Genomic DNA, 13,782 nt, shown 5'->3' on the forward strand with positions numbered 1-13,782 from the left:
CGCTCATCTTCATCTCAGCTCAACAGGAAAGAGCTCTGAGATTCGCTCCAGATCATCCGAGAGCCAGAACCTCTGATAGGACGCTGAGCGGGAAAGAGAGAAAGAAAAAAAAAAACAAAAAGGAGGCAGAAATTAGAGACAGAGAGAGAGAGAGAGAGAGAGGGAAAGAGACAGATACAGAGAGACAGAGAGAAAATGAGGGGGAGAGAGAGACAGAGAGAGAAAGCGAGAGAAAGTGAGGGGGAGAGAGGATAAACTAGTTTGGCTGGGCTCCGCTCCAGCTCCAGAAGGAAATGGCTCTGAGCATGCCCACATGTGAGCCTGCTCCAGGGTTTGAGCAGGCGGGGGTGGGCGCACCGGCTTCGGGCGGGACGAGGGCCTGTGAGATATATCACGCCTTAGGCACGCCCTGAAGTCTCTTCGCACAGGCACAGCACAGAGTTCCGCGTGGCCTGCTCCGTGTTTCACTCCTTGTCTGGCTGTACGGTGGTGTTTGGCTGTGTGCTGGCTGTCAGTCCACGCACATGATGAAGCACATGTCACGCGCTGCGTGACAGCCAGAATGTCTTGTAGCTCACGGGAGGGGGTTTGAGGAATACAGTCCTGTTCGCGCTAAGCTGTTCTGCCTGATTGACACCTCCTGATGCAGAGAGATGCAACCGAGTCCCAGGGGAAACGCTCCCCCTCTCCCTGTCTCTCTGTCTCTCTCGACAGTCCCAGCCTCTCCTTCACTTCTCGCTTTCTCCCTCTCTCCTCACACATCAGCGACCCCTCTGCCCCGCTGCTGGCGAGGGGACACCCGAGGGTACCCCTTCGCCCCTTGGGAGGGAGGGGAGGAGACCAATTCAGTCACATGACTGGGCTGAAATCGTGAATCTGACCCAGGGGTCAATATGATGAACAGGGGGGAGCTTATTCTAGTGCCTGCCAGTTGCCACAAGCAGGTAGTCCTGCAGACGGGGTGGAAAGTAACAACCTTTGGAGACAACAAATAACTGCAGGACTTCCAAGGCCCTCACCTGGAGAGGAGTTCTGCCAAAGCATACTTTAGGTCACTTAGGGGCTAGCACGGCATATACCTGTGTTTTAGCAAACTTCACGCTGCTGTAGACAGCTCCAGCCTCCATTGTGGGGTTGCTTATATGAATCGACGAGGCAAGCAGGGCAAAATTTTCAATTAGGAAAGGGGGGGCGGAAAAAGAAATAACGGGAAAAAAAATCTTTAAGTAAAGAAGTGAAAATAATAACTAAATAATAAATAACAGCGATGAATTATAGATCACTTACACAAATGCATTCATGCAGTGGAAAAATAGAACAGGCTCCTCCAAGTTCATTCAGCAAAAAGAGAAATAAGAAAGTGAAGTGTTCTCTCAGTGGCATACCTTGCACTTTCTCTTTCATAATTCAGGAGCTGGGAGATATTTCTTCCCCCCCCCCCTCCCCACATCCCCCTTTTAGATCACAGGACCATTGAAAAAGCCTGAGTCCCTCCCATCGGTGTGCTGACTGCAGTCTACCAGCCGGCCTGGCGAATGGTGTCACCCCCCCTTCCGCCCCCCCCTCGCACACGCGCAGTCATGGAGCTCGGGGGTGGGAGGCGATGAATTCTTTAGTAGGCGGGTGCAACAATGGTAAACACGGGGCGGGTACCTCCTGCAGCAGGAGGTTCCAGGGAGCTACCGGATCCACAAGCACCCAGGCAAGCCGTTCACTGGGGTATAAGCCCTGACACCCAATTTTAGGTTACTCAACTGGTATCCTCCTAACTATCTCTGTTACCTCCTGCTGTTTGGGGGGTGTGTGTGTGTGGGGGGGGGGGTGCAGGCAAAAACACATCTTCTAGGAATTGGGCAAAAAAAAAAGATTCCAGACGAAAGATGTTCCCTGCAGTCAGAGAGCAGCTTCATTTTTAATGACCAATTAAGAGGAATATTTGCTTGACTAAATTATAAAACAGGGAGGGCGTATAAATTTTATGACGTTGTCTGAACACGTTTTGGCCTCGAACACTGATAGGACAGGACAAAGCATGCCCTACCGCTGAGCAAAATGTTCAGCGAGGGATTAGGGGGCGTTGGGAGCGAGCGCGGCGGACGCTGGGGGAAAGGAACGTGCCGGCCGGGGGGGGGGGGGTCGGGGGTGCCGTTTGGCCTCGGTGGCAGCTCAGGCTGCTGTTAGTGTTGCTATCCCGAAGCCTTTCGGGGGCAATAACAGGGGCACAAACACATTCAGGTGGCGCGCGCCTCCTGGCACAAGCGCTCCAGCCATTAGGGCTGGCGATACATTCATCATTCAGGAGAATACAGTACAAGCACTTTTCCCCCCCTCTCAAAATTTGTCCCGGCTTCACTCAGCTTGAGGTCAGGCATGCCGAGGAAATGTTTTGGCGTGTATTACTAAGCCCAGATGCAGTGTTTGCGTGTGTGTGTGTGTGTGTGGGGGAGGGGGTCAGACCCTGCCTGGCAGCCCCCTGCCCTGTGTGTTGGATGGCATTTGTGCCGCCTGCGTGAACTGTTGCCCGCCCTGCCCTGACTTGACATGCCCCCCCTTTCTCATGCCCCTCCATGGGGTGGTTTACTGACAAGAAGTGATTGGCGAGGGGGGGTGGGGCGCTGGGTGGGTGGGGGTTGATGTGCCTGGCAGGCAGGGTCTGCTCAGTGTCACCTGTCAGTTGGGTATCCCTACAAGGCGGAAGCGAGGCACGGCGCAGGAAGGGGTGCTGGGCAGCTGTCATCTAGGAGAGGGACGATGGCATGGTACGCGTCACCTCTGCTGGACCTCCGCGTCCCTGATGCTCCACACGACACCAAACAAGCCACCAGGCATCCGTCCGGACTGACAACATCCCACCTGGCCGACCTTTTCCAAACTTGACACCCGGCGGGAGCCAATCGGCTGCCCCCTGCACCCCACAGTAAACAAATCTGTTTCCCCTAAAAGTGTACTGAGCGAGACAGTGAGTGTCCACAGAATTAAAACCATGACCAATTTAAGTGATTACCGAAAATTAGTATAGTATTTACTCATTTCTTGCATGACTCTCAAATAAACTTGATTTCGGAAAAAAACTCACCCATGAATGCCAATACTACGACAGCCATAAATACACCATATTTATACCGAAATCTCGAATTATATTCAACATAAACGCTAACTAAACACTGTAATTCTGCGCCATTTTTTTTGCTAACATCGTACTGTCATATTATGTCGCATATTCGAGAGATAATCACAGATCTCAGGGTCAGCCGTAAAAATTTACTCGTTTCTCACGGCCTTTGACGTTTTCTGGAGTTATAGCACCACCCCCTGGATTTCTGTGGAAGTGCCGTGCTTCCCTCATTCTGGGATATCATTCTCCGCTGCGACAACACGTTAGCTAACGTCATACTGCATTTACGGTTTGTTTTGCTGCGTAAGTAAATACAAGTCTGGCTATCTACTTTCAATGTTTTGAAGACAATCCGAAATGTGTTGGCCTTTGAATTTTTCATTAAGATAAAGACGTTTATCTTTTGTGTTTCTTTCTGTTTTTTTTTTTTTAAAGAATGTTTAATAATTTCTTTCCTCCCTTTACTCGCCACCACAAGCGCACGCCGTGCAGTGGCTGTGACAGTGCAGTGAGCGACGGAAGCGACCAGGTTAAACTTGAAATTGAGGACTGAGCAACTTCAGACCGCAGCATTACCAAGGGGAGCTCCCAGAATTGAGCCTAATACCCAGAGAACGAAAGGCTAAATTGTATATTTTTATTAACCCCTAAAATATTTTTTTAAGTTAAATAATAAGTTATATAACGTAAAATTGATCAAAAGCCTGATATTCAGAAATATTCCAACACGTCCTAAATTGCACTACCCTACCGAAGTGTATGTTCTCTCCCAGAGTGCCCCGTCCTGTCACGTGGTAAGGATGTCCTTCTCGCCACACTGTTCAGGTTAAACATGGCTGCGCTCTTGAGATCGGCCCGGCTACTGAAGATTTCCCCCGCTTCTCTGCTCCAGATCACCGGAGCGAACATACATGGGTCGGCAGTTGCTCGTCTGTGCGGAGGAGCGATTGGTGGCAGAGTTGCCGGAATCCGTGCGACACAAGTAACACATTCCTTCGGCGTGAACAGGTAGCTAACTGGCCGGCGTGATAAGCAGTACCTAGCTACCATGCTGGATTGCACATCAATGGTTGTCATTGGGTAACAGTTTCAGGCTCTGGATTTGACCTTAGCTGTCATGCACAGCTTATTCGCACAAAGGAGCTAACTTGGCTAAATATTGTTCGATCCATATGTTTCAAACTAAAACGCAGCATATTTACGAAGCCAGCTTGCTAGCTAGCTATCCGAAAACATGGCCTTCTTGCATAAGCAACCATTTCAAGCTTGTGTAATCTCACGTATATCATCGTACAAAATGTACGGACGGAGTAGTTAGCAAGTTGTATCAATCTAACTGGCAAACTAAATTGAATTCATTGTTAGTATACCTTTAATCGAGGTATTAGCTCCACTATATAGCCCATAAATACAAGGTTTGCTAGCATGCTAGCTGGATAGTGTGCGGTATGCCCCTCCGCAGTTCAGACACTGAATATCAGTGTACATCATGGTTCCATCATTAGAAGATTGTTGCCGCATTTCTGAAACGCACTTGAAGTTTGGGTGGTAGAAATGGGGTTAGACACGTATGGGCTGCAAAGGTCATGGAAGGTCGCAGTCTTAGGCACCCAACCTACGGGGAATGTTTCACATCTTATCACTGATGCATTCATCTCCCTTAGCTTCATAGCCTTGCTCATGAAACATTTTGCCGTTGTAAGTGTGAAACGTTTTCTGTAACAATAGTTAATTTTTGACCTTGACAGAGCTAAGGTCCAAAAGTCCCTGTATGGGTTGTGCGTCCCATATCTGCCTCACATGTTACACGCTGTCTGTATGAAGAGGATTTCAGGTGGAAGTGGAGAATACATAACGCTGACATGAACGTGTCTTTGGTTTTATTCCTCACCTGTGTCACCCTCTCTTCCCTCCTCTTCCATCAGAGTTTCATGGCCCTACGCAGGGGTGCGTCACTTTGCGGTGGCCCCAAAGCAGCAGGGGGTGTCCAAGGATGAGGGCAGCTCGGCTGTGCGGGCCCGGCAGGCCCAGCAGTTTGACTGGGCACTCGGAAAGTTGGACAGCTCTGTTCGCCGGACGGGACGAATCACCAAGACCCTGCTGCTGCGTATCTTCCACGATATCTGTCGCTCAGGTACACACACACTGCAGTCATGTAGTCACAGATACTCTACTGTAACAGGTATAGATGCACTGCTGTCACACAGGTGCTCCCATGCTGCTTTCACTATAACACACAAACACACATTTTACTAACGCAGAGATAGACACGCTGCTATCACAGACACACACAGCTGTTGCACAGGTATACATACACTCTGCTGTCCCACTGACACAAACTGTAACACATACTGTACCTAACACATTCACACGCGTTGTGTGTGTTTCTTTTACAGACACCAGACTTCCTGCTATATTTGACACATGTAGACATGCACAAATTGCTCAGAGGCACCATACACAGTAAATTTTTCGTTTCATATTTCCAGATGTTTTCAGTCCTGTATGCCTGTGAACATGTGTACCCTTTGTCTCCCTGTATTTTACTCAGTAATATCGATAACGTTGTGTGTTTCTCTTTGTAGTGTACCTCAATGCTACCTGTGATCCTCTTTTTATTACACTTGCTCACAGCAGTACCCATGATCCTCTCCTCCTCTCTCTTCAGGGTACCCCAGTGGGAACCAGGCTCTGTTGCTTCTGCGTAGCTGTGGGTCCCTTCTCCCAGAGATGCCCCTATCAGAGCGCAACGAGCTGGCACACCGCATCTGGGACAAGCTGCAGGAGCTGGGTACGAGCCGGGGGCACAAAGAGAGAGGGGGGAAGCGGGGAAAGGGGCAAAATGACCAGTGATACAGAGAGGAGCTATTTCATTCGGAGTAACTGTTGGGGCGCAAGGAAGTGGGGTGGGGCCAGTGTGAGAGGTGTTTGGATAGGGGAGAGGGGTTCTTGGGATAAAGATGGCAGTTGAGAGCAGTGAGTGAGTGAGTAATATCAATAAGATGACTTAGTTATAGCTTTTCATCAGTGGTGGGATAGTGCTGGCAAATTAAAAACACAGTCCATATAATTTGTGTAAGTGGACAAAAACAGGTTATTAGAATGTAGTATTCGCTTAAAAATATATTCTATGAAGATGCTTTGACCTGGAGCTCTGTTGTGTACATTCTTCCCTTTCCTGTTCGGTTGTGTGCCTGGTGTGTTTGTTGCCAGTATGTGTGCAACTCATATCTGTGTGGTTCCATTCTGTTCTCAGGGGCGTCCTATGATGCAAGTCACTACAACGCCCTGCTCAAGGTTTACCTGCAGAACGAGTTTAAATTCTCCCCCACTGAATTCCTGGCCAAGATGGAGGCTGCCAACGTACAGCCTAACCGAGTGAGTGCAAATCACGCGCGCTCAATTAAAGATGCCATTGTAGCTTGTGCGAGTCAGGTGTTTCGACTAAGTGTGATGTTAATGGTGGGGTCTTACCATTTCTGTCACATCTAGAACTTTGATGATTCAGAATTGAGGGGATGTTGGGTTACCGTCTTAGAGCTTTTCCATTGGCTGCTTCTTGTGGAAGCTCCTATATTTTTGCGTGAGGGATGTGTGATGACCTTTGTCCTCTCTGACTAGGTGACCTATCAGAGACTGATTGCGGCCTACTGCCAGGAGGGGGACATCGAAGGGGCAAGGTGAGAATCTACAGGGCAGTGGGCTGGATAGCAGTGGATAGCATTCGACACTGGAACAGAGTATTTACAGTTTGAATTCAGCAATGGATAGAACACATGTAGATATTTATCTATATTGTACTTGCGATTGCAAAATATCTGTATGTCAGTACCAGGTCCGTATTATGTTTTCAGTGACCTAATATCCTGTCTCTCTGCAGCAAGATCCTGGGCTTCATGAAGAGCAAAGACCTGCCAATCACTGAGGCTGTCTTCAATTCCCTGGTCACAGGCCACGCCCGTGCAGGGTGAGTGATGACTTTGTGGGAGATGATTGAGAATGGCTGGGAATACGATTTGAAATACTAACGAGTACCCCTTGAGCGTCATTGCTTCATAGACATATTCTATTTAAGCTCTGATTATGCTGAAAGACAGCACTACAGGCAGGATTGCATCAGTCTTTATGGTTTTAAATTATCTTAACGTTCTGTTTTGACAAACACGGTTATGACCTTTGGTTGGTCTGTGTCAGAATTCATTGCCTAAATTGTAGCTGGTGCTTGTCGTTTGCATGATAAGCGTGTTTATTGTGTGAGTGGATGGATGTGCCATATGCATATATGCCAATTGGTTGTTCTGATGGTTGTCTGATGTGTTTTTAGCATGACTGTGCTGATGTGTGAACATGGGTGACCATGTTGATGTGTGACTCCACTTTTTGGTGACGATACTAGTGGGGGATGGTACTTGTTGATGACCGTACTGATGGGAGACAGTACTTGTTGATGACCATACTGATGGTAGACCGTACTCGGTGGTGACTGCGCTGATGGTAGACCATACTCGGTGGTGACTGCGCTGATGGTAGACCGTACTCGTTGGCGAACGCACTGATGGTAGACCGTACTCGTTGGTGACAGCGCTGATGGTAGAACCTACTCGTTGGCGGCCGCACTGATGGTAGACCGTACTCGTTGGCGACCGCACTGATGGTAGACCATACTCGTTGGCGACCGCACTGATGCGCCTCTGTGCTCAGGGACATGGAGAGTGCAGAGAACATCCTGCCGGTGATGAGAGGAGCTGGCATCGAGCCGGGGCCCGACACCTACCTGGCACTGCTCACCGCCTACGCCGAGAAAGGAGACATGGAAAAAATAAGACAGGTGAGCCCGCGGGGACAGCACACTGAACACGCTGCGAGGTGTTTACAGTGATGTGTTGACTCCAGCACACCCTTACCTCCGCCCTCCACCCCACAGATCCTGGAGGCACTGGACAAGGGTGACGCCACCCTGATGGACAGGGACTTCATGCAGTTGGTCTTCAGCCTGGCCAGGGCGGGGCACCACCAACACGTCCCCGAGGTTGTGGAGCGCCTGAGGCACGACCGCGGATTCATACCAGGTACGCTCAGAGAGACGGGAGCCTCCGGGGCCTGGGAGTATGCGTGTGGGGGGGGGGGAGGGGGGTTTCGGAGCCCAGCCAGGATGGTTGATGGGAAGGGAGCATGTGGGGTGTTGATTACCCTCGCTTCAACAAGAGTATTTACATGCTTCTGGTGTGTCAGGTTTTGTTGACATCTTCTTTACTGAGTAGTAGTCAGGTGGAGGAAACCACATTTCCTTTAAAATCAGCCTTTTTGATTTTAAGCTGGGCTCTCTTGTCCCGTTATCTCACTCTTCCCCCCCCCCCCCCCTTTTCTCACTTTCACCATCTGTCCCCTCTCTCCAACTCTCACTTCTCCTGTCCTCGTACTCTTTCATTCCTCCCCTCTGTCACTCGCCGTCTCTTCCTCCTCCTGCTCTTTCACCCGCCCTCTCCCCTCCGTCCTTTTCCCGCCCTTTCTCTCTCCCTCTCCTTACAGATGCCATGAACCTGTGCCTGAGTCTGATCACGCAGGGTCAGGAGGACACGGCCTTCGCCGTGCTCAAGACCTTCCCCACCCTCCAGGCGGAGGCCCAGAACGGAGACTCCCCCGAGCTGGGCAACTTCTTCCTGCGCCACTGCGTCAATATGGACAAGGTAGGGCTCAGAGGAGCCCCAGGCCTTAGGCATGCATAGAGATATAATAAGATGTAAAGAATAACTAACATATCAAAACAGACCGGGGCGGCAGTGTAGCATAGTGGTTAAGGAACAGGATTCATAACCAAAAGGTTGCCAGTTCGATTCCCTGCTGGGGCACTGCTGCTGTACCCTTGGGCACGGCACACTAAATGCCAGTAATGTAATATAATTGTAACGTAACGTAGTGTAATAAAATTTCATGCCTGGGTAGCACACCTCTGCTGTAACCTTTGATTGTACAGGTTTAAAAATAAAAGCTTGTTCAGATAACAACATTGCAGCCAAGTATGTATGTTTTTTTCCTCTGTTTTGTTTTCCAGTCAGTGGAGAAGTTGCAGACCTACTGCAAAGAGCTCCAAGACTCTGGCTTGCACTCGTCAGCCCTGCAGTTCACACTCTACTGCACCCTAGAGGCCAAGAAGACAGGTGCAGCCCCTGACATCCAGCGCAGTGCCTGAATGACTGGGGGTTATTGGGCAGTGTTGGCCCGAAAACAGGGCAGCCCTGATTATAAGACGACCCCCATCTCAAAAGAGAAAATTAAAAATGGCAGAATGTAATTTATCAAAGAAAAAAAATACAGCTTAAGCATTAAATTGCGGGGACATAAACATTTTTTTAAACACCATAAATCTTGTGTGCCACCAACCGTATTCACATGTGGTCAACACTAAACTACAATGGACCATGAATATTAATGTAAAGATCAAATCTTTTTCTAATTGCATAGGCTGGCCATGTGACACCAATCAGATGTTTGTTATACGTGAAGAGAAAAGCAATACTCAAATGATCAAATAATTATGCAGTTCAAGTGTTGCTAGAACATAATCCAGATGTAATGTGATGTAAGACTACATTTTCAGTCTCTCTGTTTGCTAAATGGAGGGGTGTGTTGTCTTAGTAAACTGTGAGCTCAAGTGCAGTTAATGTGTCATGTCGTTGGCATCGCCCCCCTGCAGGCATGGCGGTGCATCTGATGAAGGTGATGAAGGAGCAAGGCCTTCCCATAAGGCCACACTACTTCTGGCCCCTCCTCACCCAGCACCAACGGGACAAGAACACGCAAGGTGGGTCACGGTGTCACAGCCGTTTCCATGGATCCTAGAGTCGGGGTGTCCCAGCGGTCATGATGACCTACAGCAGGGGAGTCGATATGCTAAATGACCGAAACTGAGGATGTGGTCGTAAGGTTTTGCTGTCTACTAGGGATTGTTTTATTGAAGTGGCTTGGCGGAGTGGGCCTGGGTGCCCTGTAAAGCCAGGCTGGTTCCATCTTGGTTGGGTGCACCTCAGTGCTGGGCAGTGGGGTCAGATTTAGCTCAGCTCAGTGTGAATGCGTGGATGGGGCTCCTTCACTCCAGACTCGGACACGAGCCTCGCGTAAGGACACTCGCTGTCCTCCGGCTGTCCAGCCGCGTGAAGCAGCGATCCGCGGTCATCGCGGTCGCCGTCAGGCGGCTGTCTCGTCCTTCCCGTGACGTCTCCGAGGCGGCCGGCTCTCGGCCGGCCCGCGAGAGTGACGGGGATCAGAGGGGATCGGATGGACCTGTCATGTCACGTCCGATTGGTCTCCGCGGATGCAAATCTCGCGGCTGACTGGACGATTCAGTCAAGCGGAGAAGGGGGGGGGGGCTTAATTCCCCGCGGACGGGTTGGTGGTGATGGGATACGGTCTGGAGAAACCCCCTCCCCTGACAGAAAGCTATGTCCGCTGTATGTCTGAGGTCTCGGCTTGCACGTAACCCAGGACTCTGTGATGGAGCCCTGAGGGAGAGAGCGAGAAACAGAGAGGGGGTGGGGGGCGGTGGCTGCGTGCTGGAGGGGAGGTCTCGTCCGAGCAGGGCCGCGACCGGGCTCGGCCCCTCTCTCATGAAGCGGCTTTTAAGGGATCTGTCCTTGTGAAATATTGATGGAGGACGGAGGCCTACAGCGGGAGGTTTTTCACGCACAGGGCAGATTGGGGGGGGTTAAGAGTCATGATGAGAGGGTGTGTGAGCATGCAGAACCAGCGCTCTATCCCTCCCACGGGACCTCCGGATTGGATCTCATCACGAAACGGAGGCATGTTCCCAAAGTAACGGGCACTTTAGAAACATGAGACACTGCAGTGTGTGTTCCAGAGGAGCAAAAACAACCCCCCCACGCCGTTATTGTTACACGGTTCATAATGTTTCGAGTACTTTTTAGGCAGTTAGAGTTAGGACAGCCCAAACGTCTGTATATGTGTTTGGGTGCGGGGTGTGTGTGTCGGGGAGGGTGGTGTCAGAACGAGACTGTAGGTTCCTCCCTGGTTCCTCAGATAGTCCTCACGCAGACAGCTTCAGTCTTTGGAGTTCTCCCTCTGTACGTGTGCATGCACGTTGAAGGAGGTGGGCTGGGGTTGTTTCAGTTGCCACAGTCACCGGGGGGAGCTTGTGACCTGTGACCCGCCCCAAGGCAGGTGACTGGTGTCGACCCTGTAGGAAATGGGGGGCTGGCGCCCAAGGGGATGGGGGGGGTGCTGTGGGAGGTGGTGGGGGGTGGAGCCCTCAGGCGAAAAGGCGATCGGTCATCATGCTACACTGACCAGCCTGTCTTGCGTCTGCGTCTGCGTCTCCTGCCCGTGTCCCTGAAGACAGGAGCAGACTGAGACACTGCCAGAAAGCAGGGCTCAGTTCAGGGTTGGACACAGCATTGGAGGTGATCGGATTAGCATCCTAATGAGAGATGAGTTTTTTTCCTATATTTTGGTCTGAAAATTAAACAAGACAAAAACAAAGCAGACCAAATGCAAAAGAAAAGTATGTTTAGGTCGATGGTTATGTGCGATGGATATAGGCTTCAGAGTGAAAGCCCTTTGAATTCCATATTAGTGTAGGTTTTCTGGTATATTTCTGTCTGATTTGCTACTTTTCATTTTTTTAAATATAAATATTTTTATTTGTCAGGGAAATATTGATATTTAAAAATAGGAGTATGAGATATTTGATTTAAATCTGTAGTTTCAGAATAAATGGGCTAAAGTTAATGTATAACAGCTGAGCATCGTGAGGTGTGCTACTACCATCTTCGTTTTTCACACGTGTTAGTGTGCATGCGCTAGCCTGCGTTTTGGTGTCGGGAGGAAATGATCGTTTCAGCAAGTTAAGCGTGCCTCAGCGCCGGTCTCGTGTGGAGAGGACGCGTATCCATATAACCCTCGTCTTGTAAAACATTCATCACAAAACGCGGCACCTCCGCGGTGCGCTTCCAGGCTGGAGTTTGGGGGTGGGCGCAGGCGGGCGCTTTGCGGTCCGAGCGCCGAGCATTTTCACCGAGCGGGTAAAGCCGGGGCTGCTGGGTTAAATCCGTTAGCCCGGCTCGCCTCCCGCGCTGCCCCGACTCGCCGGTCACTTAACGGAAGCACAAAACTTCTCTCGCTCCTACATTTGTTCTCTCCCCCACCGCCCCCCGTCTTCGGATATAACCTCTCATGAAAAATGCACGCCGTTTCTTTCTGTAGGTCGGGGCCACGCCGGCTGCTGGAGGTTGCTCCGGTTGGGCTGGGCTAGTAATGGCATTGCGGGGCAGAGCGGTGAAGGTGATGTGACGAATGAGGAGTGACTTGATTTCATGTAAATGCGAGCGCTCTGAGGGAATTCACTTTAGATTACTCGCACCGTTGTACACTGCATGAAATATTAAGTGCCATGTCATTTTTCCACAGGTGGCACTGCTGGGCAGACAGGGGGGGGGGTTTTAAGGAAACTTTGCATCTTGATGAGGTGTGGATTTGGGGGGGGGGTGGGGGTGGGGGGAGGCGGTGGCCCAGACGAGTTGAGGAAGCATATGCTGCTTGCTCGCTGGAGCCGCGAGCGGCGAGGGTTGTCATCTCGGTGTGCGGCGCTTCTCCTTATCGGTTGTGACACGGAACGAGCGCGGTTCGTGGGGCCCTTCTCCGCGGAGAGGCTTTTACACCGGGGCGCGGAGGATTCGAGCGAGACCCCCACCAGGTTGGAAGGAAGACCTGTGTGCCCCCCCCACACACACACACACACGCACATACTTCCCCCTCTACCCGTCGTCCTCGTCACGGTGATTAAATAAATAAACCAGCGATTCTCCGCGGTGATTTATATCTGACATTACAGCCACCTGTACTGTTGAGCGAGAGAGGGATCGAGAAGAGACAGGAAATCACTCCAAGGACATCGGAGTACGCGTGCGTCTCTCTCTCTCCCTCTCCTCTCTCCTCTGTCCTCTCCTTTCTCACTGCCTCCCCTCTTTCCCTCTTCTCTCCCAGAGGACTGCCTCCAGGTGTCTGCGCCTGGTCAGTCAGGCGCGGAGGTGAGGAACGGGAGGGTCCAGCTTTCTTTCTCTAAACTCGGAGCTGCAAAGAACTCCGAGGCAGAGCCGTGACATGGGCGCAGAATTTTGACCAAACAGCCAAATCTTGTTCAGCATCAGTAACCGTTAACTGGAAACAACACCGTTAAAAGTCAGACTGCCGTTGTCTGTCTGTGGTTGAACTCCTCCAGGAGTAAAGTGTGTTTCAATAAGTGTTTGAATAATGTGAGAGATCTATAACAAGTATTTATCTTTTGTGTAGCATTTATTAAGTATTTTATGATCATTTTCTGTCGGAGTTGAAAAAATCTCAGAAGATCTTTCAAATTTTCAGCAATATCCAAAGCACAGGTCTGTAAATATCTATAGTTGTTTACTATTTGTGCAATCTGCTTTGTGTTTACGATAAATGGAAGTTTTATTTATCTACACTTATCCTTTCTTTATCTGTGTTATTTTGAAAAGGGCCTAAAATCTTAATGATACTATCAGGTGAAACGGCATTGGGATAAGACGGACAAACATTTATGAGAACCATAAATAAACAACCGTGAACACCAAAATGCTAAAAACGTACCTATTCACCCAGCCTTCCCCAGTAACGAGACCCCTGCGAACACGTGGGCC

At 50.1% G+C, this 13,782-nt stretch overlaps 1 protein-coding gene across 1 annotated transcript in view; it reads left to right on the top strand.

The window, feature by feature from the left end:
• Positions 1 to 3,940: 3,940 nt before the first annotated feature.
• lrpprc (leucine-rich pentatricopeptide repeat containing) overlaps positions 3,941 to 13,782 on the top strand; it is a 51,640-nt gene continuing 41,798 nt past the window's right edge. Inside the window, exons 1-11 of the mRNA XM_036546618.1 lie at positions 3,941 to 4,123; positions 5,041 to 5,249; positions 5,784 to 5,906; positions 6,372 to 6,493; positions 6,737 to 6,795; positions 6,996 to 7,082; positions 7,817 to 7,943; positions 8,040 to 8,184; positions 8,645 to 8,802; positions 9,168 to 9,273; positions 9,810 to 9,917. Coding sequence (XP_036402511.1) covers positions 3,948 to 4,123; positions 5,041 to 5,249; positions 5,784 to 5,906; positions 6,372 to 6,493; positions 6,737 to 6,795; positions 6,996 to 7,082; positions 7,817 to 7,943; positions 8,040 to 8,184; positions 8,645 to 8,802; positions 9,168 to 9,273; positions 9,810 to 9,917 — 1,420 coding nt within the window. The 5' untranslated portion in view covers positions 3,941 to 3,947. The remainder of the gene's footprint in view (positions 4,124 to 5,040; positions 5,250 to 5,783; positions 5,907 to 6,371; positions 6,494 to 6,736; positions 6,796 to 6,995; positions 7,083 to 7,816; positions 7,944 to 8,039; positions 8,185 to 8,644; positions 8,803 to 9,167; positions 9,274 to 9,809; positions 9,918 to 13,782) is intronic.

The sequence above is a fragment of the Megalops cyprinoides genome, chromosome 15, assembly GCF_013368585.1.
Source record: "Megalops cyprinoides isolate fMegCyp1 chromosome 15, fMegCyp1.pri, whole genome shotgun sequence".
Taxonomy (NCBI): Eukaryota; Metazoa; Chordata; class Actinopteri; order Elopiformes; family Megalopidae; genus Megalops; species Megalops cyprinoides.